The 24,776-nt window shown below is 40.3% G+C and overlaps 1 protein-coding gene across 3 annotated transcripts in view; it reads right to left on the reverse strand.

Moving 5' to 3' along the window:
- Nucleotides 1–270: 270 nt before the first annotated feature.
- Nucleotides 271–24,776, reverse strand: part of fam135b (family with sequence similarity 135 member B) — a 72,091-nt gene continuing 47,585 nt past the window's right edge. For all 3 annotated transcript variants that reach the window (XM_044137979.1, XM_044137978.1, XM_044137980.1), the window contains 13 exons: nucleotides 21,478–21,637; nucleotides 20,098–20,147; nucleotides 18,667–18,822; nucleotides 16,892–16,965; nucleotides 16,657–16,811; nucleotides 14,745–16,581; nucleotides 12,497–12,663; nucleotides 12,312–12,403; nucleotides 12,114–12,211; nucleotides 9,510–9,661; nucleotides 7,393–7,503; nucleotides 6,672–6,785; nucleotides 271–5,143 (listed from right to left, as the gene is read on the reverse strand). In XM_044137979.1, the coding sequence (XP_043993914.1) occupies nucleotides 4,938–5,143; nucleotides 6,672–6,785; nucleotides 7,393–7,503; nucleotides 9,510–9,661; nucleotides 12,114–12,211; nucleotides 12,312–12,403; nucleotides 12,497–12,663; nucleotides 14,745–16,581; nucleotides 16,657–16,811; nucleotides 16,892–16,965; nucleotides 18,667–18,822; nucleotides 20,098–20,147; nucleotides 21,478–21,637 (3,372 nt within the window). In that variant the 3' untranslated portion in view covers nucleotides 271–4,937. The remainder of the gene's footprint in view (nucleotides 5,144–6,671; nucleotides 6,786–7,392; nucleotides 7,504–9,509; nucleotides 9,662–12,113; nucleotides 12,212–12,311; nucleotides 12,404–12,496; nucleotides 12,664–14,744; nucleotides 16,582–16,656; nucleotides 16,812–16,891; nucleotides 16,966–18,666; nucleotides 18,823–20,097; nucleotides 20,148–21,477; nucleotides 21,638–24,776) is intronic.

Raw genomic sequence — 24,776 nt, forward strand, 5'->3', positions numbered from 1 at the left:
GAAAACATAAGCTCACTGTTGTATTGTGGACTGTGTTGCCAGAGACATGAACATTGATTTTCCCATGATGCCACACTAGCAAGCCGTCTGAGACGTGTGCAATCCACACAAGACCTCCGATGTTATGTAGCCGTTCACATGTTAAAAGGTAATTATTGGCTGATTTAATTTTTTTTATTTACCATCACTTGTGGTAATTTTGCTCAAAATTGCAAAATTACATGCGTTAAATTTCAAGGGAAGTTAAATGAAGACTCAGGAAGGCAAAAATAAACGGAATGCAAAAGGAATACTTTTTATTTCTAACTTCATTGGATAGTACTATGATATATATATACATATATATAGTATTTTTAATTTGTTACATAGAACACAAGCTACTTCAGAGTACATACAGTATGGTCAGCAACATATAAAAATATTTCAGTAATATTGGCACAGATGTAGTACTAGTTAAGGTACTATACATGTATGTAAATAAGACGAAATCAATGGAAGTTCCTCACAGTGACTTCAAACTTTTTTACATTCAGTTCAAACACAGGAAAGGTAGCCGAGCAACAGAGCAGAGAACACTTCTGTCACATAAATAATTCACGCACTCCAGTAAAGGGCGACTGAATACAGAGAGGTTCAAGTCACATAGTTCTGAAGGTTGACAGAGAAACTAAAAAGGATGATCTGGGTTTGGGGAACACCTCAAAATGCACCATTACTGAGCTGTACGTGACAAACACTGATTTCCACTGACTGATTGGACTTCAAAACTATCTAAATGTCATCTCGTAATTCTTGCGACAGTTCAGCCTTCCAACAGAGCAGGAAACTGTTTTGTACCTAACTTTGAAGGGCACACCCAACCCTTTTTTTTCTCTGGATTTACTCTTAGTGACCTGTAACACACCCAGGTTAGAGCCTCATCCAGAGAAAGTGTGTGTGAGTAGCAGAATGACGCATGGCAGCTTTGCGTTGTGAAGACCTTTCAAAACTACGGCCATGTGACTGGAGTCACCAGCTGCGTTTCCATTAACCGTAAAATCGTATTATCATATTGGAATTACAAAAATAAATTTGCTTAATAGAAATATACCAATTCAGAAAAACTTGTGTTCCTCAATAAGTTTTTGCGCTAAGATGAGGTGGTTTTTTTTTTTTTTCTGTTGTATCAAACTTTTTCGGATCACACGAGTCACGTGATCAACAACCAGATGTTATAAAGATAATGACAGGACGGAGAACGAGGATGATGCTTAATTTTTGTTCTTTTCAGACATCCGTCTCATTCTGCAACATGCCGACTACAATTTCCCCAAAACGCCTCATACGTACCCTCTCCCAAGTAGGCAGGGTTTGTGGCTCCAACGCCTGAATAATTCGCCTCCTCTGATTGGCTGATCGGTGACGAGCGCTGAATTATGAATACATCTCATGTAAATGTTTATGTCTGTCGCAGCCATGACTTTTGAAAACTTGTCACGTGAACACGTGTGATTTTGATTTCATTTGTTATTTAATGGAAGCGCCAATTGCGGAATTGTATTTTTTCGACATTAGCAGAATATAGACAATTTGTAATGGAGACACAGCTAATATCTGTCACTGCTTACAGTGTAACAGCTAAACCCAACAAAAAAAAAAAAAACTTTGTCAAGTTATCAGTTGTTCTGCAAGACAGCCGACGTTTTGATAGCAAGACGATGGCTGAACAGATGAGACCAGACTTTACCTCTCACAATAAGCACATGACACGACCTTCAGACCAAAAGAAGCAAATGCAATTTTCCAACAGTAACCACACACACAAAAAGCTTTCTATTTTTTTTTTTTTTAAAGCTAGTAGAGGTTGATTCAAGGTTGTCAATAAAGTGCACTTGCCAACAAACCAGTGCAAAGGTTAAAATATAGCTCTCTGTATGTACAGAAATACATTACGCAGCAGATCCGTGTCACGCAGCGCTGCTGGATATGAAATGCCTAAGGAAACGTTTCCAGTTTCAGAAAATGTAAACGCAACACGATGGACATGTTGATAGACGGGAGTTTTCACAAAACCTGCTTGAAAACTGCATCATGCAGTGTGCATGTCGCAAAGAAATGTACAAAATATCTCTCATTATGCCGATGACATTTTGATATGCATCATGATGATTTTGAAAACAATATAAGTAAATCGTGACAGTTCATTCAAAATCATTTAAATTTCCTGAAAAATGAAAGCACTGAAATAGTAATCTACCCTTATTAAAGATCTGTGGACGTCAACGGAGGATTTTGATCGAGACATTAAAAAATGGCTCATTAGGAAAATGATGGCTATTAGACCACAATGTTGTGGTAATTAGTCATGTTTCTTTTTCTCATTATATAAGCATGATTATACTAGTGAGCCTGTTTCCTGCCTGTTTGTCTCATAACTAATAGAAATCCTTCACAATAGGTTGATCTCATGGCTTGGGGTCGTCACGCTTCTGCAAATAATTGGACTAAATAATCAGCTCAACTGTCTGACTGAGCCTCAGTAGCTACCAGATGGACCAAATCATTTAGATAAATACTGGAAGAGTAAATGCACAAAGCAGCATAGTTTTGATCAAAGTATTTCAGAACCAAACCGAAAAACTTTCAAAAGTTTTTCAGATTTTTGGTTTTTAAGTGAAGCCGTCAGCATGTTGGTCATAGTGAATCTTATGGTGCCATATTAGGGCCGATGTGGATGAGGGGGGGGAGTATATTTCCAAAAGAAATTTATTATTCTTATTTTTTTGAAAAAAAGGACATTTCTGAGTTTAAAAAGTCAAACATTTCCAAACATATAAAGTTTTAGGCTTTTGAATATCCAATTTTTTTTTTTTTTCTAGAAAATGTCTCAAATTCACTTCCAAATTTCTGTTTTTTTGTATCTACAGTGACCCTAATATGTTGTCATTGAATCTAGCTAAAGATCACATATTGGCTGATCGGAAAAATGCAATCATTTAGAATTTTATGAGACATGAAAATACTTTCTGGGCTACCATTAGCGTAGCATCGGACTCTAATGGTACGTCGGGACACTTGGGTTGTACCCAGCCTTCTTTGTAGAAACTGTTTCTAGACTTCTTGCCTTTGACTACAGGGACTCTTCTGTTGTTGTTCTGTTGTTGGTGTAGGTTTCTGTACAAAAAGCAAGAGTTACAAGCTGAACCCAAAGCTGCAGGGTAGAATCTGAAAGCCCGTTTGTTTTTACAAGCATATTCATTGCTTAATATAAACACAGAGGGAACATTTATTGCAAAATGTTACGCTTTCAAAACAGCCTAAAAGTCAAACTTATCAGGTCAACACCTGTTGTTGGAGTTGTACAGTAACAGAATTTAATGTAGCTCTAAAATACCTTTGGAATGAATCTGTTCAGGTTTAATACTCCTTCATGTGTTACCTACCTACATCTAATATCTTTCTTCTCATCCAGAATTCTGGAAGTAATCTGATGGATGCGTTCAATCTGTGTTATAGACTTCAGTTTGCTCATGTCGATGACAAACACCGACCACATGCACCAGGATGGAGTACCACAGAGTTTAGAGTTTGGATCACTTGCACATATAAATAATCCACATGGTAAAAGTATCACTGCTAAGCTGATGATACTCAGCTATACATATCTATAAATCCTGATTAATCCAACTACAGGCATATCCTCATGATGAATTATCATCCTGAATTATTTTCACCACCTGCATTTAGATTAATCTGTCTGAAGTTGTCGTCATCAGACCAGAGCTATAGAAAGACAAAGTCATTTAATATGGAAGGTGTTTAAGAATTGTAACAGACTTTCTTTCATCTCTGGATAGATTCAGAAACATCCTGCTTCAGAGTGGAGAAAAATGAAATCCCTGCATTTACTGGATGCTTCACTTACTTTGAGGAAGTGCAAAAAAAAAACAACTCAGAGTTTATCCAAAAACAGATCAAGTTCAGGTTCTTTTGTTTGTGTTTCGTTTCGGTTCTTTTCGTTTCTAAAATGTTGAGTGTAACAACATCACTAGATGATCATGTCGTTAAGCAAGAACGTCATCATCCAGCTAAACCTGGAAACTTTGATATTAGATTTAGTTTTATTTTACTCCTTACTTTGTTTTAAACATTTTTAAATGGACAGCTATTTATACATGTGACTTTGAGAAAGGTTGCTAGCACTTTGTTATTAGTGTTGTCAGTAGCTTTGTTGGCTGGTGTGGGTTTTGATCAATTTGCTGATTAGAAAATGCAAAAGCCTTTAGAAATATAAAATAATTCACTTTTTGCTTAATATTTAGGCAACTGAGCTAAATGGATATGAATGAAGTCAATTTTCAGCTACACCCTGTTCCACCTCTCCCCACATGGGACAATGTCAGTGGAGTTCACACAAAGACACGGAAGTTCACATTTACACCGTAGATACGTAAAAATAAATTATTTTAAACAATATATCTCTTTTGTATAAAGGAAGAGCTGTTTCCTGTACAACAATATACTCCATGTACAATCATAGGGTTAAATACAGCACATCTATTGCACTGGTTCGACAGACGGTGTGAAGAAAAACATCGGTGTGACTCTGACCGAAAGAGTTCATCAACCAGCAAACGCAGAATGTTCTAAATGAGGTCTAAAGGGAAAGCGGGGAACACCGTGTTTCTGGCTGAGAGCGGACTCATAAGGCAGACAAAACATCCTCCGTTTCTCTCTTCATCGCCCTCAGATGTTTCGTGTTGGGTAAGCTACAAATCACACTCATCTGAGTTTCCAACAGGAACACTAATTCTTTCAGGACGACGGCTAACGAGGCTAAAAGGTAGGAATTACAGGTCTGACTTTTTTTTTTTTTACATTTCTAACATGAACTGTACAGAGTAATGAGAAAACGTAGACTTCCCACTCGGTTCTGGTTAGCTGTGGTTCCACTACCTCTACTTGAAGTAGTCGAGCCCCGCCACCAGGAAGAATTTCTCCAGGAAGAGCTCAGAGTCCAGGACGGCGATGTGGGCAGCGCGGCCGATCAGGGTGTTGGCCGTGTTTGGCAGGGCGTGGAACACGTTCTGCCGGATCAGACGGCACTCCTTGGCCTCCACCACTGGCTGCAGGAGGTTGTTGATCATCTCGGTGTAAACGGGCCCTTCAGGACAAAATGAGGGACGATGCAGTGAGACAGTATGAAGGAGTAAGAGATTGTCTTAACAAAACACGGCGTGTCATGGACTTAATGGTATTTCTTTTGTCGTGAAAAGTAAACCACACCAGTCCGGCTTACAAATTCTAGTTTGTTTGTCTAGAGCAGGGGTGTTCAATCCTGGTCCTCGAGGGCCGGTGTCCTGCAACTCTTAGATGTCTCCCTGGTCCAACACACCTGAATCCAACAGCTGAATCACCTCCCAAGTGCAGTCAGGTTCTCCAGAGTCCTGCTAATGACCTCACTATTTGACTCAGGTGTGTTGAAGTAGAGATGCATCTAAAAGTTGCAGGACACCGGCCCTCGAGGACCAGGATTGCCCATCCCTGGTCTAGAGAGTCTGGATCGTGTGAATGTGTCACTGAACTGCGATACAGAGCAAGAAAAGTCTGAAAAAACCTCCGTCTTGGTTTGGCTGAAATGAACTCTGGTGAGGTTTGAAACCATATGTGTAAGCAGGAAGCATTCTGGGTAACGTGTGTGTCTAGCCTGGCCAGGGCCTTCACGTGCTTTTCCATTGTCTTCATATCTCACTTGCAGCTCAGTCTTAGTTTTCTCTCTTTGACTTGAATTCCTCCAGTGGAATTTTTTTTTCTTGTCTTTTTAAAAATCTTGACAGTTGTGAGACACAAAAGTGGGTTGTGAGAGGGGGGGGAGACATGCAGCGAACCAGTGACAGCCACGTTGAGGACAAAGGTCTCCATAATGGGTCAGCTTTACCCCTGCACAACCGCCACGCCCCTTCTGGTAAAACGTCGCTCGGGCCAATCAGGGAATAGAAAGAGAAGCTGTGAACGATGAAGAGGATTTTCAGTTTTAGAATTGTCTGTAGGTTTTGCGATGGAAGTGGAGGAAGCCTTTCAGTCCGTGTTGGCCCCGCCTCCAAATCAACATTAACGGCCGACTGGTTGGGTTCAGCACTTCTGTCTGCAGGGGAGGACGTAATGAGAAAATTGCTCAATTTCCGGTAAGCACCGGTAATTTTCCAGTAATGAACCAGTTCAATGCTTCGTAGCGTTGAACTGGTTCATCACATACGTCACGGACAAACATCAGGGATTGGGTAAAATTTAAACCTTCAACAAGGTCCAAGCCTCCAGGAAGCAATTGTTAGTCAATAGCAGAGAACCCAGACCCTCCGGACAAAGCAAACAGCGTAAAACAACGGGCTGGTTTTATTTTATTTTTTTTGCATGTCTGGTACCAAGAGGGAGAAACGGCTCATGGTCTTTCACCAAACACTAAAGAGAGACCCTACAAGCACCAAGATCTGACACCACTCCATCTTTGTTTTCATTTCGTGAAGACGGAAGTTGCACTCAGTGTCTTCTTCAGACATTTCCTTTAAAAGTACCCTCTTGAAATTTTTTTTAAAATTTAGTTTATAGTGTTAGGCCCAAGACAAAAATTCACAAAAGACACAACCTTTGATAATTCAAGTGTTTTGGAATCCCCCAAAATCTCCACTCCTGACCTGTGGTCCTGTCTTTCAGGGCAGTCGTGCACATCTCTATCCTGGCTGAGTGGAACGGAACGTATCGGTCCTGAGGAGACGCCACCAACACCACATTCTTGAAGTACTGCAGCCCTGAAAGCCCATCAAAAAAACAAACAAACAAAGAAAAAAAAACAACATCAGACCGAAAACAAACCGAATGAGACTGCTGCTTGTTTGAGAGAAAGAGAAGCAGAGACAGGTAAAGAGGGCAGGAGATGGAGGAAGGGGAAGAAATCAGTTGTAAAACACAGAGTACAATCATCAAACACAATGACAGGCTTGATATGATAAAGCTGTGTGTTGTTTTTTTCTTTCTTTGGTCTCCTGTTGGCATGCTTTTAAGAGAGTTCACTGCTGAGTTACCAATGACAGGGTTTTGGATCATTTTGTCAGCCTGCTCTAGTGGAGAAGTGAAAGAGGGGAGTGGAGGGGGGGCAGTGTTTCAGGCTTATCTTCTTCATGCCTGCGTGACAAATGGCCGCTTTGTTCTGCGCTCACAGTAGGGAGGCCTCTCAGTTTGCTGGTGGAGGGTTTTTGTGCGCGTGTGTATGTGTGACCAAGCTGACACGGAAATTTGACAAACAAAAAAAAGACGAGATGACAACTTTTTTTCCCCATGAATATTTGAACAGAGGGTCTTTCAAGTCACAGCCTGTAAAGCGAGGCCGTCGGCTCGCTGCCTTTGTTCGTGTCCTACCTGGTTTCTGGCTCAGGAGGTAGAGGAAGGTTTTCCGCGGATCGACGTGATCTCTGAAGGTGAGCTGCAGCAAGGATCCCGACTTCTTCAGCTTCTGCATTAACCACAGACCTAAGAAACACACACACACACACACACACACACAGAAAGAGAGAAAGAGTTGGGGAAAAATCATTTTTAGAAATGTAATATGTAGACATTTCCATTTTGTGTGTACATGAGTGTGATTGGCAGCGGTAAGACCCTCCCCCTGGCTCTGATTGGTTGTTTCTGACCACAGGTTGGAGGCTGAGGATCTCAGTTTGTTTTTTACAGATTACATGTTTTATGATGACGGTACTGTCAGAACATAGTGACAGTTTGAGTAGCAAATATATATAAAAATAAATAAATAGAAAAGTTGCCTACTACAGCTTTAAGAAGAGAAGCATTGGTATGTGCAATGCATCGATGCATATAGCATTGGTACATTGGTACTTTCCCGTTGGTACCAGTGGTACCGGGAAATAAAAGTTATTGTTTTTTTTCCTGGAATAGATTAAATTCAGCTCAATGTGAACCAAATTTATTCAGAAACTTGGAAAAGCCAAGAATGGTTTGTATACAAGCACCAGAGCTGTCCAGTCTGGAAAACATACGTTTTTAAATGCGATTCTATTGCTAAAAATTATGATGTTTCCGTTAACCCATACTGTTCAAACTGTTGTTTCTTCCAGTAGAACAAATCTCTACCATTTAACAAACATGTCAGGTTTGAACATCCTAAGCAGTTAGAGTTCACCCAACCGGATAAATACTATCAAAACTGCGTCCAATCAGGCCAAAGCCATCATGGTATTACCATGACGATTGCAATACCATCCATGTATTGTGACAATGAATCAACTTGTGAAACCTTGTATGTTTTTGTTGTCGTTTTTTTTTTTTAACAGTATTGGTCATGTTTTGCCCATATGGATCAGTATGATTGAGAAAAAGACAAACAAGTGATCTCATGAAGACAAAGTGTTTTTCCAACCATCCGTCGATCATTAATGAAAGAACATCTTGTGACGGATTTAGTTTGTTCTGCTCCAAACAGGTGGTCACATAAAAAGGTTAGTACACATAAAATATTCTCAAATGAATCATTAAGCAGATTTATGTATTTGTTTTTTTCAAAACATCTTGGTTCAGAACTCTCTGCTGTTATAAGTTAGACTCACACCCACTTTTCAAGGTCCAGCTCTACATCTACAGCATCAAAACCACGACTTCCGGTGGACAAAGGTTTCAGATTGGTCATTCATCCAGGGCTGGCCGAGGCAAAAGTGAACTTTTGTGCAATTTTCCGATCTTACAGAAAAGATCCTTATGTTGCCAGATGAGGAGGAGGTTGTGTTCGAGATGCTGCCACAGGCGAACCTCTGTTTAACTCACAAGATGTGAATTTTTAATGAATACACAAGCTTACATTAATTTTGATTTTAAGCACATTAAATGTATGTCAACTTCTGAATTTGAAAAGAAAAAAAAAGGAATTTAATCAGTAATATATTGTGGCATTTAGTGAACAAATATAATTTTGATAGTCTAATCTTACCAAGTATTTTGGTCTACTTAAGTAATTTATCGTCAAGATAAAGGAGCTTGTCATAAGCCAATATTTATTTAATATTGTCAAAACAGTGGTACATTATCCCATTTATAAAATAAAGAGAATGCCTTGTTGTAAGTACAATAATCTGCGAGTGGAAGTAGTACTTGTTATCAATATTAACAAATTATTTGCTGAAAACAAGCACCTATATCTTGCTGAAACGTTACTTCTGAATTGGTTTTGTCTTATTTCAAGTGCATTAAGATGTTTTCACCAGAAACTAGACCAAAAATACTTAGTAAGATTTTGTGTTTTAGCAGTGAACCTAAAGCAAGACAAGTTTGGTCTGACTGATAGTGAGGCCATGGGAAAGAAAATAATTGTCCTTTTAAATGGAGATTGGAAACATAGTTTTAAATTTGAAATTGGTTCACTTTTCCTTTTGGTGAACTGACATCTGTATATACATATTAATAGTTGAAATGTGGTCATGGTTCTGAGAACGTAGGTTTTTCACAGAGCAGATTGGTGGCCTGACCTGTGCTGACCAAGGTGCTGTTGTTGTACAACGTTCCCAGGTGTGGACCGGACAGAGAGAGGAAGGTGTGCAGCCTGGGCAGGTAGCAGCGGAAGCGAGGCCTGGTCAGCACTGACCGGATGATGACGTTGCCCAGGGAGTGGCCGATGAAGCTGCAAGTAAAAGTTGCTTGGTCAAAAGTTTACTCAACGTGCCGAAGTTACTTACTTTTGGAATACTTCAGTATCAAAGGTGTAACTGAAACCACCAGAGGCATTCGTAGATAGAACCACTCTGCTACAAAAAAAGTCTACACCACCGTTGAAAACTTCAGCATAGAAATGCAATATAAAAAAAATGATAGCTATTTTTAATATTCAAGAAAAGAAAAAAAAAACACTGCCCCCCCCTCCCCCCCAAAAAAAAGAAAAAATATAAAGGAGAGACATGTTTTCCTCCCCACAAACAGCAACACTGGTAACTAAAAGTAATACCACAGCATAGCAAGTGGCCAATTGCGTTTCCAACAGCGACTACGACAGCAATTACAGATAGAAAAAAATGAAGAAGTAAATTTCCTCCTAAAAGCTCGGAAATCTTTAGATTAATTTTTGAATCTCTGAAATTTTTTTTTTTTAAAAACCCCTCTGAAATCTCCAATTTTTTTTCTAGAAAATTTGAGATTAATCTAAAAACGCCTGAGATTTCTTGGTGAAAATGTACTCCTCCATTGAGATCAGTGGCCCTGGTACACCGTGGTACTATGCTGAGCCAAAAGGAACGAGTAACAAAACGCTTCCTAGAAAGTCAAAAGTCCAGAATTCATCCGTGAAATGTAGCGGAGGGAAAGTCTCAAATTCCCCTAAAAGTATACATTAAGTACTACAGCGCTCAAGTAAATGTACTTCCTTACCGTCCGCCGTCAGAGGATTTATTTTCCACAGCTCACTTTTACAAGTCTCACGTTTAGCCGCAGCGCTAAACGTTGTGGCTAAACGTTTAGCGCTAAACGTTTAGCGCTGCTGACCCGCGACACCGCTCCAGGAGCTCGACACGTCAGCAAGTGGTAAAGCACAACATTCTCAAAGCAACTGACAACTTTACCGTTCTCAGTCAGAGGACATGCGAGCCGACAGCAGCGGGAAGCGTTAGCTTCATCAAGCTGTTTCTGTCGCTTAGTTTAATTACTGTAATGCCACGGCTCAGCCCGCTATCCCTCATCGAGACACCAGCTCTCTCTCTCTCTCTCTTTCTCTCTTTCTCTCTCTCTGCTAACTGAACACAGAGGTTTAACGTTGAAAGAAGCAGATGCTGTTGAGGCAGTCCGCTGCTTTTTGGCTTTGATGCTCGATCTCAGGAGAATACGTCACAATGAAGGAGAGTTGGAGAAACTTGGATGAAAACTCGCAACAAAGACACAAATTGGCACATTGGGGGCAATTAAGTGAGAAGATGAATAGCTTAATTTGATTAGAGCTCGGCAGCAACGTGCTGCATAGAGGAACGCAGCCTATCACATGAAAGTCAGAGGCTTATTGGCAACGTATGATAAGAGCTTGTCATCCTTTTTCTGTCATTTACTCATGCCGTGTCAATACATTATCACAAGTTCAACAATTCAGTTCGTTTAAAGGTCTTGTTGAGAGTCAAACTCTGCTGCCATCTGCTGGTCAAATTGTGTGCTGCGGTGGGCTGGGTTAAGGGTTATGGAGAGAATTTGTTACTAATGTGGTTTACAGATGCAGTCCTATGTGGTCGAGTGAAGTGAAGGAAAAATAATCAACCGTTGTTTTATTTTACCAATAAAAATATGAATAATGCTCTTAAATCTTTACTCTAAAATCCAGCTCAACCAACAACCTTCAGAAGTCACCTAAAGACAGATTACTCTAGCAGTTGAAGTAGAGTTGTTCAGAATTAGTACGAAGTGAGAGCCAGCCTAATACAGGAAAAAAAAAACATGTTTCTCACACTAGTTAGATGACTGAGCAAAGAAGGTAGACTACACTGCAAAACCACAAAACCTTACCAAGTATTTATGGTTCAATTTCTAGTAAAAATATCTTAGCACAGTTGAAATAAAAGACAACTAACTTAGAAGTAGCTTTTCAACAAGAATTACAAGCTCGTTTTAAGTCAATAATTTCATAATGTTGATAAAAAAAGTACTATTTCTATCGGCAGATTATTTCATATTGTTATAGGAGACACAGTCTACCAATGGAACTAGTACTTTTTCATCAATATTAAGAAATTACAGATTGATTAATCAATAATTGTGGATGATAATGATCTCCCATATCAGTTAGTCTTAAAACGAATCTGAAGAAGCCTTTGCCTCTAGACACTGTTGCTCTATAACAGTGTCTCGACATGCTAACAGTTCAATATCCACTTAGCATAAACAATATTTCAAAGAAACATGTCCAGGATGACACTACCAGTTTTTGGCAAGAAGTGCTAATCCACCTCATTTGCTTTTGCTGGCCCTTGGAATTAGGAGGTGGGGACTCTACTGCTGAAAAAAATGATCTTTTACAGTTTTTTAACTGTAAAAAAGAGTTGAAAAACCAAATAAAAGACATAATCTCTCATTTCCTTGCCACACTCCCTTAATCCACTGACCTTATCCTGCCAATAGTGAGGTTGTACAGCTGAATGTGCTGAATGATCTCGTCCAGGAGTCGGTCTGTCATGGTGTCGAAATCTGCAAACGTGTCAGCCTGTGGCGAAAGACACGACAGAATAAACCGACCTCCAAATCAGCTTGAGGAGCTTTCCGGTGCGACATCCGGTTTGCTTCCCTCATCGTCTAAAACGCACCTGATTCCGTTCAGACATTAGGAAGTCGAGCCTGGATCCCGGCAGGCCCAGTTCAATGAACGTCTTGACCAGTCGGAGGTCCGCGCTGTTGCCTGCAGGGAAAGAAATTCAGCTCAGGGACTTGAAGAGGGCTGTCTGCTAGTGAGGTACATCTTCTCAAAAAATGAAGGAGAAAGATGTCTCACCGTCAAGACCGTGGACACACACCACGAGATGTATCCCGTCTTCAAACTCCTCGTCGTCCTCCTCAGGAGGGAAGTAGGGCAGATCTGATGCCAGGAGAGGAAGGTTGCTGTACAAGCTGGCCTGGAACTTCAACTCTTTCAGAAGCTCCTCTCTGGCTTTGTAGAAACTGGAGAAAAGGGACATGGCACTTGGTAGGAGAAAAAGGCATAATTCAGTCGCCCCAGGAAGTTGCAATATTGCGATCACAACTATTAACTGAATCTGCAATTCTTTTGCACTTTGACCCGTCCTCAAAGGCCAGTGCTTCTCAGGCCAACCCTTAATATAAAGCACCCCTTGATATTAAGGGTGCTCAAAAATATTATTTCAAGTATATTAAAATCTTGTCTGTTTTTGGTGGGTAGGGGGAGGTTATGTGCAGCAATCTCAACTTTTTATGTAAGACAAAAGGACAGCTTAAAGAAATTTGCAACTTTGACCACAATGTTTTGAAAAAGGTGCTGCCAAATCAGTAAAATTAGAATGCAATGATCACAAAAAGCCATCATAATATTCTGGAGGGACTGATTATTTCCATTCTCTAAGCAAATTTAAAAGAAAATTTTAAACTTTCTTTTAAAGTTTAGTCCCTCTAACTAAACTTTAAATTTAAGTTTTAAAAGTGGAAGGTACATAAAACTATTGGTTATTAGAGTTGATCAAAACTCTAATAAGTTTTGATCAACTTATTAGCCTAAACAGAGATGTTTAGGCTAACATTGAGCAGAAGAAGCTGTAGATTGTGAAAGTCCAGCTTTCAAATAATGATTAGAGACAAAATGAAGACAGGGACTCACCAAACTCATAAAACTGTCACAAGATGGTGTTAGGAGGAAACGGTTTTTAAACTTTCTCTCAAACTGCAAGAGAAAACTGCTCTAAATTGTGCTACTGAACTGGCAGAACAATCGTATTGCCCACATGTAAGCAAAGCAAAGCTTCTAAGCAAAATTCTCACACTCACAAGTAAGCTCCTTGAAGTTTGGCCCTGTCATCCCGCCAGGTTACAGACTTTAGTCAAAACAAATCCGATTGCGCTTCCTAAACTCCTCGCTAATCATGGAGGATTTGTCTGCGCACTCTTTGATGTGATTTAATACACTCGGAAGGCATTCCTCCCAACCGCCATCTTCAAATTTGGCCTCACTTCCTTCTGATGTGTTAGACTTTCCAGGTGGGCGTAACTGTCAGCTACTGTAAGCGGTTGCCAGCCTCCTTCTGCTGCACATCTTATGAATTCAGTTCTGGTCTTTGAAGTCAGACATTCTGAATTTCCTCTTGGACAACAAATTAGCAATGCAATGAGAGAAACACTGGCCACAACAATACCTCGTAGAAAAACCAATTACAGCTACCAGTCTTTTGGAGTATGTCTACATTTAAATTGCACATTGAGAGTCATTTTTGTCTACTGTTCCTTGTTAAATAGCTCATGTGGTTCATCCTTCTCGCTCCATAGATTGTAAATGGACATAAATATTTCTTTAAATATTGTTCATGGCTGGCTTTATAGCAAGAGAATTAATTTCCAGTCTGACACATGATGTTTCAACTAAGGCAGGTTATAGTATTCTGACTATTAACAGTATAAACTGTTAAACTTCCATCACAAATTGCAAAAAAAAGAAGCTGATATTGGACTAATAAGGTTTGTAAAATCCAATTGGTTAAAATTATATATTGCATATAATATGAAGAAATTAACGATTAAAGTAGGTCAGGATTAAAGAACATCAAATAATCTGGTATTGATATGACAGATTTGGACAGATGAAAGATTTGTTTCTTCGTAGTTTAAAATGTAAATGTCGCGCTAAAGTGAGAAAACGTGTAAAATTGTTATGCTAATGCTAATTCTTGGAATTTTGTACTTTATAGAAATAAAGCAGACACTATGCTGATCTAGTCTTTACACAGTTCAGAGAGTTATCTACTGACAACACATTTATATAGAAACATTGATTTTTGTTTTTTTAAATTTGTAAACTAGTTAAACAGCAATACAAGATTTCTTCTAGGTAGAAAATAAGAATATCTGCAAAACGCCCACCAGGTTTAAAAAGGCTTAATGTGGGTAAAGGTTTGAACACTGTATTGTTTTGCAGCTACCTAAATAAAACTCTGAACTATCATGTTGTGTTCCACGTCTGCTCTTTTGGTGAGATTCAAAATTCAAATTTCAAAACACCGTCAGAGATGAAAACTCACCTCAGCATCCGTTCATTGGTCTCCTCATCCGTGGCCAAGGGGCTGAGCGAAGATGAGGAGATGATACCGAAGGAGCCCAGAGGCTGATGGGTAATAGGCGAGGAAGCCTGGCGAGCAGATATGCCGCTGACGGAGGGGGAGTCTCTAAGGACGGATGAAAACGGCAGGCAAGTCGGGGCGCAGGACACAGACATGTTCACCACCTCCACCATCTTCTTATTCACAAAGGCCAGCCCGGAGTTAGGAATCTTTGAGGCCTTGGTCTGGCTTTCCAAAGGGTCTTTGTCACTTATTGATGCACCGCTGAGGTTAGGGGGCGACGTTATTTCCATGGCCCTCAGCCCTGTGAGGTCACTGGGCCTGACGGCGGTCCTGCTGGTAAGATCGTTGGACTGTGAGCGTTTCAGGGGATCCAGATGTCTATCCTCGATGCCTCTCTGATCACTCTGGTGGAAACTCTGGCAATCATCTCCGCAGCTACTGCTGCCCTGCTCTGCTGCACTTTTACACACACATGGTTTACTTCCACATCTACAGGGAGCTACTTCCGATTCGAGGAGATGCACATCTTCCACTGAAGCGCTCTCTCCATTCATGTGTGTTTGACGGTTCTTTTCATCCCCCCGGTCGCCACTTGCCGCTACGAAAAGCCTCTCAATGGAGTTTTGGGAAAGTAACACATCAGACACGCCACTTAAGACCAACTTTCTTGCACAGGTCTCTGACAAATCCTGCTGAGAGTTTGAATTTTCTGAGCCCACGCTCCTACCAGTGTGGTCAGTGTTTAGGCTTAGCTGAGACAACTCAGATTGTTCTGAATCCATGTTCAAAATGCACAAATCCTGCTGACACCCTGAGCTTGTCCTGTCTTTTTCCAAACCAATTAAAATGTGATCTTCCTCCACATCTTCTGGGCTGCTTATTTGTGGTGCAGAGACAGACTTAGTCAGTTTGCTGAGTTTCTGTTGTTCCTGGTCTTCCTCGTACGGCAGGGAGCTAATTGAGGTGAGAGAGGCCTGTATGCCTCCACTTGGAAGGCTGCCATTGCTCTCCATCCGCAGGCCTTCCAGGCAGCTGCGATGGACTGGGTGATCCAACACGATTTGTTTCGGGATTTCCCGCTCACTAGAGAAATCTAGAGAAGGTCGTCCCCGAAGCATGACTTCCATGGGCCACGCCACCGAGCTAGGCTCGCTCTCGATACCCGAGTCTGAGATTACGGACGACGAGCGCTTCATGATCTTTGAGCTTACCAAGCCTCCACGATGAGTCGTTTCTTTCCTGAGATCTCCGGGGAACGGAGGCAAAGCAGGACTCACGCTGTTGGCGGGAACATCTTCGCTGTCGTCATCCATCGAGTGATTTAAAGGCATAGCGACATCACTGTCCTCTTCGGTGTTTTCTTGCTCACTGGTTGTGCTAAGGTTGTTACCATCACAAGGTACAGAGAAGTTTTCTCTTCCATTGAGAACAGGAGACTCTTTACCACTGTTGGTACAATCAGAGGAAAGAACAAGAGCTCCCTCTCCAGTAGATGGATCTGTAGGAAAGGGTTCATCATCAATGCCATGACTTTCTGCTGGTTCCTTCAACTTCTGATCATCAACCATAGAATCTTCTGTATCGTGCTCAGTCTGGATGATGTTCTGGGTATCTGTTACATCATTTTGCCTTTGATCCGCTTTAACTGGGACAGGCATGGGAGTGTCCATGCATTCTTCACTATCCAAGGAATGCCGGGATAATGCTGGTGATTTGGCTTCCTGGCTGCTATGAAGAATCCGTTTGGCGGAGAATTCTTTAGTGGTTTCAAGTATTGGCACATGCGATACAATTTCTGTGAGAACAAGCAAAGTGCAGTTATGAGAGAATCAGCAACAAGGCTGGCGTACATCTGTAGAGCTTTTGCTACCTGTCAGCAGAAACTCTGCATATCTGTCCTCAAAGATGATGGGCAGGCTGTTCCAGTCTCCATCGATGTCCAGGCACTCGACGGGCAAAGGAGGCATTTTGGTCAAGTACTCAGAGCTCCGCACGTCTGCAGCTATCTGGCCGTGTCTGTTGATTCTAAATGAGGAGGAATATTACTATAAATTCAACACTTTTCAACTAAAACAAAGTAACTTTCTAAGAGGGCAGAGACTCACAGTTCTTCCTGGAACGTCAAACAGATCTCTTTTGGGTGTTCGGTGAAGAAATATGCCTCTGAGAACCTTCTCACCTGACATTTCCAAACACATGGGGAAAAAAAAAAGAAGAAACATTTTCACCTCAGTCAGACTCCAGTTTACCGTAATTAGCACAAGAGCTGGTAAAAATAGAAAGCTGAGTAAAATTCAAGCCCTGACAGCCTGTGCAGCGGAGCAAATCAACACTTTCTCTAATTAGAAATGCGTCAGCCCGAACAATAAGTGAGCATGACGTGCAGATCACCGGGAACACAGTTTCTTGTGTATTTCCTTCGACAGTAATTAGAAAATAAGTGTTAATTGAAACCCTACCTCTCCCGGAGAGAAGAGGCATGACAGTGTTTTTTCTCAGGGTAATTTAATACGGAGGAAAACATGTTCATTATTTTCAGTTAAATGACACAAAACAGTGCAGCAAAATCAAGTCCTGAGAGCTACTCTACAGTGAAGATCATACAGTGTTCACATTATACAGACCAGCTATCGGATAGAAATCACTCTGGAAACTAAATTAGCCTGCTCACATGGGCGTATGCTCCTGGGTACCAGCTGGTTTTGGATTTTCCACTTACACATTAAGAGCAGTAATTGAACCTTTTCTACTGCAACCAAGAGCTTTCTGTTAAATCAGGCTTTCAAGAACAACTCTTGCGTTTTATTTTACATTACATATCACTATATTATTGCAGTGGAGTTGTTTCTGTGACCGAGGAATGCCTTAGTTTTGGTCAAGAATTCAAACCTGTTTAATTTTCCGTTAAACCGATCCTTAACTCCCGTTAAAAGAGAACTGACCTGGGAATTGAATTTTACTGTAGACTAGAACTCCCCCTGCCCCACCTGTTGCTGTATTTCCTATAACTACACCCTCATCACACCAGCTTCCATTTACATATTGAAGGAGGACATGTTGCTATAGAAACATAAGGCTCTCTCATCGCCTTGCATCGATGAATCTGTCGATTATTCTGATTAATCGGATAAAAAAATGCCACATTCTACAACTTTTTTTATTTAACCAATAAAAGCATTTTATACAATATTAGAAACACATTAAAAGATGCTGTGAAAAAAAGAATTCAATTCCTTCTTTAAATAAGAAAATAAAAATTTGAATGCCTAAAATATCAATTCTTTAGTAAATTTGAACCGGGTGAAGCTAAAATTATGCCTCTTGCAGAGTTTTAGCCAAAACATACTTACTGACAAAATGTTCATATATGAAATGCAAAATGTATGTATTTTTGTACAGATTTAGCTTATTTGCTGCTTTGAATATGTCGGGGGGCTTTTCTTTCCAGAAAATTGACTATTTTGTTAACTTCAGTTAACAATAATCGATTACTAAATTAGTTGACAACTATTTCAATAATGGATTAATCACGACTAATACAATTAATCATTTCAGCCATAATATTGCAACACATTTCACACAGTCTGCGACAGACTGGCAAAACTGTCCAAGGTGAACCCGCCTCTCGCCCAGAACGTAGCTGGAGAGGAACCAGCAACCCTCCCGACCCCATTAGGGACAAAGGGTGAACAGAAAATGGATGGATGGATGGATGGATGGATGGATTTCACACAGTAACATACACAATTTTGCATCCAGATTACCCAGGCTGGTTAGTTTTTACTTTCTCAAACAGGAACTGCAGCTGAAGCTCCTTGTATACTAAATAAATTCAATAAATTAGAATATTATTGACTATTTCTCTTTGCTTGAGACTCACTCTAAGTGTGTGATGTTCCAGGGCCAGATAGGACAGGATGTAGGGGTTGAGCACAGCTGTCTCCAGGAAACGGCTCCACAGCGCAGCCAGCTGGGAGCAGAGCTGGCTCACGTCCCTGCTGATCTGCTCGGCTACCTTCTCATGGCCTTCCTGCAGCTGAGAAACGCACATTCAGCTAACGAGAAACGGAACGAGCAGGGAGTTCACAAGCAGCACAGCTTGAACCACTCCATTTCAAGAGCTCACATCTACCGCCGCTGTACTTCCTTTAATAAAACTTGCTTGTGTTGTTTCAGAAGTTTGTGGTTGGGTCAAAGAGATCATGATGTAAATTCTAGCACTTTATGTTCTTCAGAGCATGAAGTGGACTCAAGAAACGTCTTTAAAGTCAAAGTCCTGTGGCTTTAAGTGTATATATGGTGCACCATATTACTGTAAAAATATTTCAAGTCTAGATACAAGCTTAAAAATGTGCAAAATTCCCCCTCAGGTTGCATGTTTTCAATATTTCCCATTAGCCACTTGAATTTGAGGATGACGATGGCCACCATTTACAACTCTTTTAAACCAATTATTTTCATGACTTGCATGAACACATCATATGTTTTGCTTTCATATGTCACGTCATATGCTTTATCACTTTGGACTTCCCATTTGTACAACAAAGAAACAATATGTGGAAAAATCAAGAGACTGAGGCCTTTGCTGTTTGCGAGTCTCAAACCAACTGGAGGGAATTGAAGATGTGTGACACAGACTGAGCGACAGTCGTCAATGATTAACGTTAGCTTCCGCACATTTTTCACGTGTTTAGCGGTTTAGTCAAAATTTTTTTAAGATGTTAAGCTGTTTAGAGTTAGTTTCTGCTCATTTTTGGTGATGTGCTTAGAGGTTTAGCGCTAGCGAGGTTAAGACAAGTGGTTAATGAAGCTAACTGTTTGGTTAGCTGTCCATCTGGCAATAAATATATTCTCCAATACCGCCATGGTGGCCATTTTGAATAATATCAGCCAGAAAAAGGATACAGACGATCAAGAAAACTTGTATGGTTAGCTTACAGATTTGACAGTAAACACAATATAATTGGCAATTTTAGAATAAAAATAAATTTTTTCATGATGGCAATTTTTTGCCATCAAAGGTACTCAACTGTGATATATACTGCCAGTTTTACTGCAAAGTTTATGTATTTTTAAAAAATTTTCAGTGGATTATGTTTTTTTTTTGTTTTTTTTAAAGGCAAGCTTCTGGAAACATCTGTTCCCAGTTAGGCTGTTGATTCGCATTTAAAAGGTTTTGCTGAAATGTTCAATCATCTGCTCCACTATTATACCAAAATCTGATGCTATTCGTAATAAGATGACTCACTCTTGCAAATACCATCAAAATGAAAAATGTCTGAAAATGTAAATTTTTTCTCCACAAACTTACCTGTAACTCTATGGAGAGCTGGTTAAGAACTTCATCTAAAGGTAGCAAATCTGTGGAGGAGAAGATATTTGCACAGCTTAGTGCAAAGACCATTTGTCTGTGTACCAAGAAGTAAGACAGATTTACATGACATTTCTCTATAGGAAGAGATTAAGCTAATTTAATATAAGCCAAATAACTTCTGTTTCACTTTTCAGGAGAAAGTGTTGAAGCAACTGGTGAACTCTCACCATCGTCCATAACTGATTAGTGTTTGTAAATCATATCGTATCATGTAATCAAGGCATTTTTCTGATTTTAATTCCAGAGCACTACCACAAAAATACAACGCAAGGTCAGAAAACCAAAATACCGCAAAATACAGAAAACATATTCAACATTTACTTCCACTTTTTTTTTTTCACCATAAACCACAAACTCAGGATCTTTTCTCTCCATTTATTATTATTATGCAAGAATTTCTGAAATACACTGCAAAACAAAAAGGTTTTGGGACCAGAAAAATCTACCAATGATCGGATTAAAAAGCTTCAATAAACATGTTTTTACCCAGAACATGAGGAGTTCTGGGTAGAAAATGAAGAAAAAGAAGTTTATATATATATATATATATATATATATATATATATAAATATATATATACATTTAATTTTTTTGGTAAATTCGAATATAACCAAAAACTAACATAATTTACTGTAATAACACAACAAACGTGTTAAACAGTTACTTTAAAGAGGCAGTATTATGTAAAATTGACTTTTTTGAGCTTTGTCAGAGAGAAATCCCATCATGTTATAAAGTTATTCCCTCATCATAAACAAACCTGGAGTTTTGCCTTGATTCTTTCATGCATGTTTGAGGGATGTACTCTAGGAAGCTCCCATGGCAACCACTCAGCTGTGCTAAACGGCTGGGTGGACCTAGTACCGCCTTCAAGGCAGTGCTATGTTTCCACTTTCCCAACTTTTTCTTCACAGAGCATCCTTTCCCCTCTCAGCTCCTTCAGACTAGCCAGCGGTAATTAGCAACACCTGATGGAACTCAGCATCTGCTGAGCTCATTACAGAAGCCACGGCTGAGTGCAACGCTGGTAAAAATGTTAAAAGGTTAATAGAGGAGCCATGTTCTCATGACATCCTAAAGGAGGCATTTCGGAAGTATCTTAAAGAGACAGAGGCTCAACTTCAGGGCATTAACTTTGGAAGTAAAAATTCATTTAAGTTATATTTCATATATGTAGCAATTTTATAACAACTGCAGGTAACATAGTTACTTGATTGTCCTATTAAATAGCGCTACGTGCCTGGAAAACACACAACACTGCCCCTTTAAAAGAAAGCAACAAACCTGGGTAAGCTCTGATTATAGTCAAAGCATCACCTGACTCCAGTGGAACCAGCTGCAGCTGCGGGATCTCCTGCCTCAGCGAGCTGCAGTAGGCATGCAGCCCTCTGTGCGCGGCCAGCAGGAGGCGACAGAGCCTCCGGTGCCACGTATGAGCTCTCTGCAGGCAGTTTTCACTGGGCACATAAAAGCTTCCCTGTGGATACGAAGCACAGCACAGAAAATGTGAGCCGCTGCGCATTCAGCATCCACCTCTTAACGACGGACACGTTCACAGCCTTACAAGCTCCACTGCAGCGCCCTGCAGCCAGCAGTTACCACCATCCTGTTTTCGGCACCAAGCGCAGTCACAGTCATTATTTGGAGCACAAATGGAAACAAATGGGCCGTAAAAGCAGATCGATATATTTACATTTCAGTGGCATGTCTCCTCAGAGAGTTCCCTTTATTGCTTCTAAAAGGTTGCCGGCATGACGACTCCAAGTCACTGCTTGTTTAAGGGAAGAGGAGTAATAGTAGTGGGTACAGCTGGTAAAAAAACAAACAAACAAACAAACAAACAAACAAACTATTTTATTTTTAAATAATATTAGCTAAAACTGAGAAAGTTTGTTTGTAACAAGGAGAGAAATGCAAAGATTTCTCCTAGATTTTCTCTCTGACCTGTAGTGCAGACTTTATTCCACCAGATGGCGACCTAACAGAGCAATAAAACTGCTTTGCGTGCCTCACCAGAGACATTTACAGCGTTGATACAAAATTGCCTTTCAGGCTCAGGCTTTCACTTGCTCAGTGGTGTAAGTGAAAGTACTTAAGCAGATATTCAGGTATCTGTACTTTACTTGGGTATTTATTTTTCTGAGAAATTTTTACTTATTCTCCTTATATTTCAAGAGAAATATCTGAACTTACAAGTCAGTTCAAAGTGCTTTACACGACAAAAACATAACAATAAAGCTATAAATAAAACACAAAGCTTTACACCATAGTGTCAAAATAAAGAGAAGTAAACAAAAAGTTTTATTCCAGATTAAAATTTGTTTCTAAAAGTGTTTTTAGCCTCGATTTAAAGGAACTTCATCTTTCAGTGGTTTTGTAGTTTTCTGGAGGTTTGTTCCTGATTACCAGAGAACAATAATTAAATGCTGCTTTCCCAAGTTTGGTTCTGATTCCGTGGATGCAGAAAAGACTAGAAGATTTGACGGGTCTGGAAGTTTGACAAAGCATCATCCATTATCTTCCATTTAATGTAGGGTCGGGTAGCAGCCTAAGCAGAGAAACCCAGGCTCCAGAAACACGGTCCCTACAATGGAAGACTCGGTGTGTCCTGGGTTTGGACATTTGGGTTTCCTGCTGGTGGGACATCTCCAGAACACCTCACCAGGGAGGCGTCCAGGAGACGTCATAACAAGATGCCACCTACTGAGATTCTCACCTAACGGGAGAGCCCAGACACCCCGAGGAGGAGTCTCATTTCGGCTGCTTGTGTCCGTGATATCACTCCACCCAGAACTCATGAGTCTAAGAACGTAGACAACCCAGCTTGAAGAAAACTTGTCAGAGGCTGTGCAACACTGAAGACTGGGGTAGGTCTGGTCTAATGAGGCCAAAATGGTCTCATTCTGGCCAAAATGCACAACACTAACGGAGGAGGCAAAAGCAAACCACACTGTCCGTAAAGTGAAACATGGTGATGCTTTTACTGCCCTCCAGCCACCTTGATTGTTCTAAAGGTATTTTACAGTATAATGGGCAAGTGTTTCAGTGTCCAGAGGTAGAAAACTGATAAAGTCATCAAAAGAGTTGCATTGACTGATTGGAATACAAATCAGCACCACACTTCACTTTAACTTCAGTTTCTCTTTTGAAACCATACCACACTCTATTCTTCCACTAATACACAAATTCATGGCAAAAACACAAACTCTTACCAAGACATCTTGATCTAGTTTCCAGTGCAAATATCTTGGTACACTTGAAATAAGACAAACAAACCTACTACTACAACTTTATAGAAAGATGTAGTAATTTTTTAAGCCAATAATTCATTAATATTGATGAAAAAATAGTAGTTCCCCACTGGCAGAGCATTTGACTTATAGTAAGATATTTTTCCTCATGCTATAAGAGAAATAATCTGCCAATGGAACAAGTCATTTTTCATCAATGTTAAGGAATTATTGGCTTAAAACAAGCTTTTTTATATCTTGCTGACACATTACTTGTAAGTTAATTTTGTCTTATTTCAAGTCTACTAAGATATTTGACAGAAAACTAGACCAAAAATACTTCAGATTTAACGTTTTTGCTGTGAATTTGTGCTGATCTTTCACATAAAATCTCAATGAAAAAGTTTCTGGTTGTCGTAACAAAGTGTAAGAAAGCTCAGTGGATTTCAATGGACAGTCCCAGAATCTCCCCTAAAAGCTAATGGATCAACACAACAGCCACCATAATGCAAAGCCAGGAGATCGCTGTCTTCCATTTGTGGAGTTCTTCCCAAGGCCATAATGTTTTAACAGCGCCGCTGCGGCTCGGCTCTGGGACTGACAGAGGATGTACTGAAATTTGCCCCTAGCGAGTCAACTCACCGGCCCTGTCATCATACATGTGTGTGCTCTGTAATTCCAGCTGCGCTTCACACTCCAACAAGGAAGGAACATCTGTATGTTTACTTTAATATTTCTTTGTAGCTTTCTAGATGCCTGCTAGCATCAGTTCAAGAATGAGAAACAGCCTTTTTTTTTCAGATGAACTAGTCAGTATATTACAAGCTTAAGATGCACCACATGTCCCTTGATTTTATGGGGGGGGGGGGGTATTCTTCTTAGTTTACTTTAAAAAATATAAATGATTATTTCAGATACAGAAAACCACTGTTTCCAAGCCCATTTGGTACTTTGCTTCATGATTTTTAGCATTGTTGGTAAAAAAAAAGAGCTGCTGAAATTCTGATGACATTATGGTTTCATTTTATTCAGCCAAAGAAATCTGAAACACATGACGGTTTCCTCCAGAAAGAGCAGGGAATAATTACAGGACAGAGCCCGTGTTAAGAGGGAAAGTGATAAAAATCGTAGCTGCGGGTTAAAGAGCTCAAAAATAAATAAAGGATGAAGGAGGAGCCAAAGTTCTGAACACATTTCACCTGCAGGTATGTGGTACGTGGCGCTTGTGAGCAAAACTCGCTGCTTTGATCAAACCGAACCCCCCAGTGTGGCTTAACCAGAGCTTATTAAAGCGCCCAGCTGGAGGTGGGGGTCGGGGGCTAGCAGGGTGAGGCGGGGGGCTAGCTCTGGAGCTCATTAGGATTTACAGTGCAGGTTGTGATGGGG

The sequence above is a fragment of the Gambusia affinis genome, linkage group LG14, assembly GCF_019740435.1.
Source record: "Gambusia affinis linkage group LG14, SWU_Gaff_1.0, whole genome shotgun sequence".
Taxonomy (NCBI): domain Eukaryota; kingdom Metazoa; phylum Chordata; class Actinopteri; order Cyprinodontiformes; family Poeciliidae; genus Gambusia; species Gambusia affinis.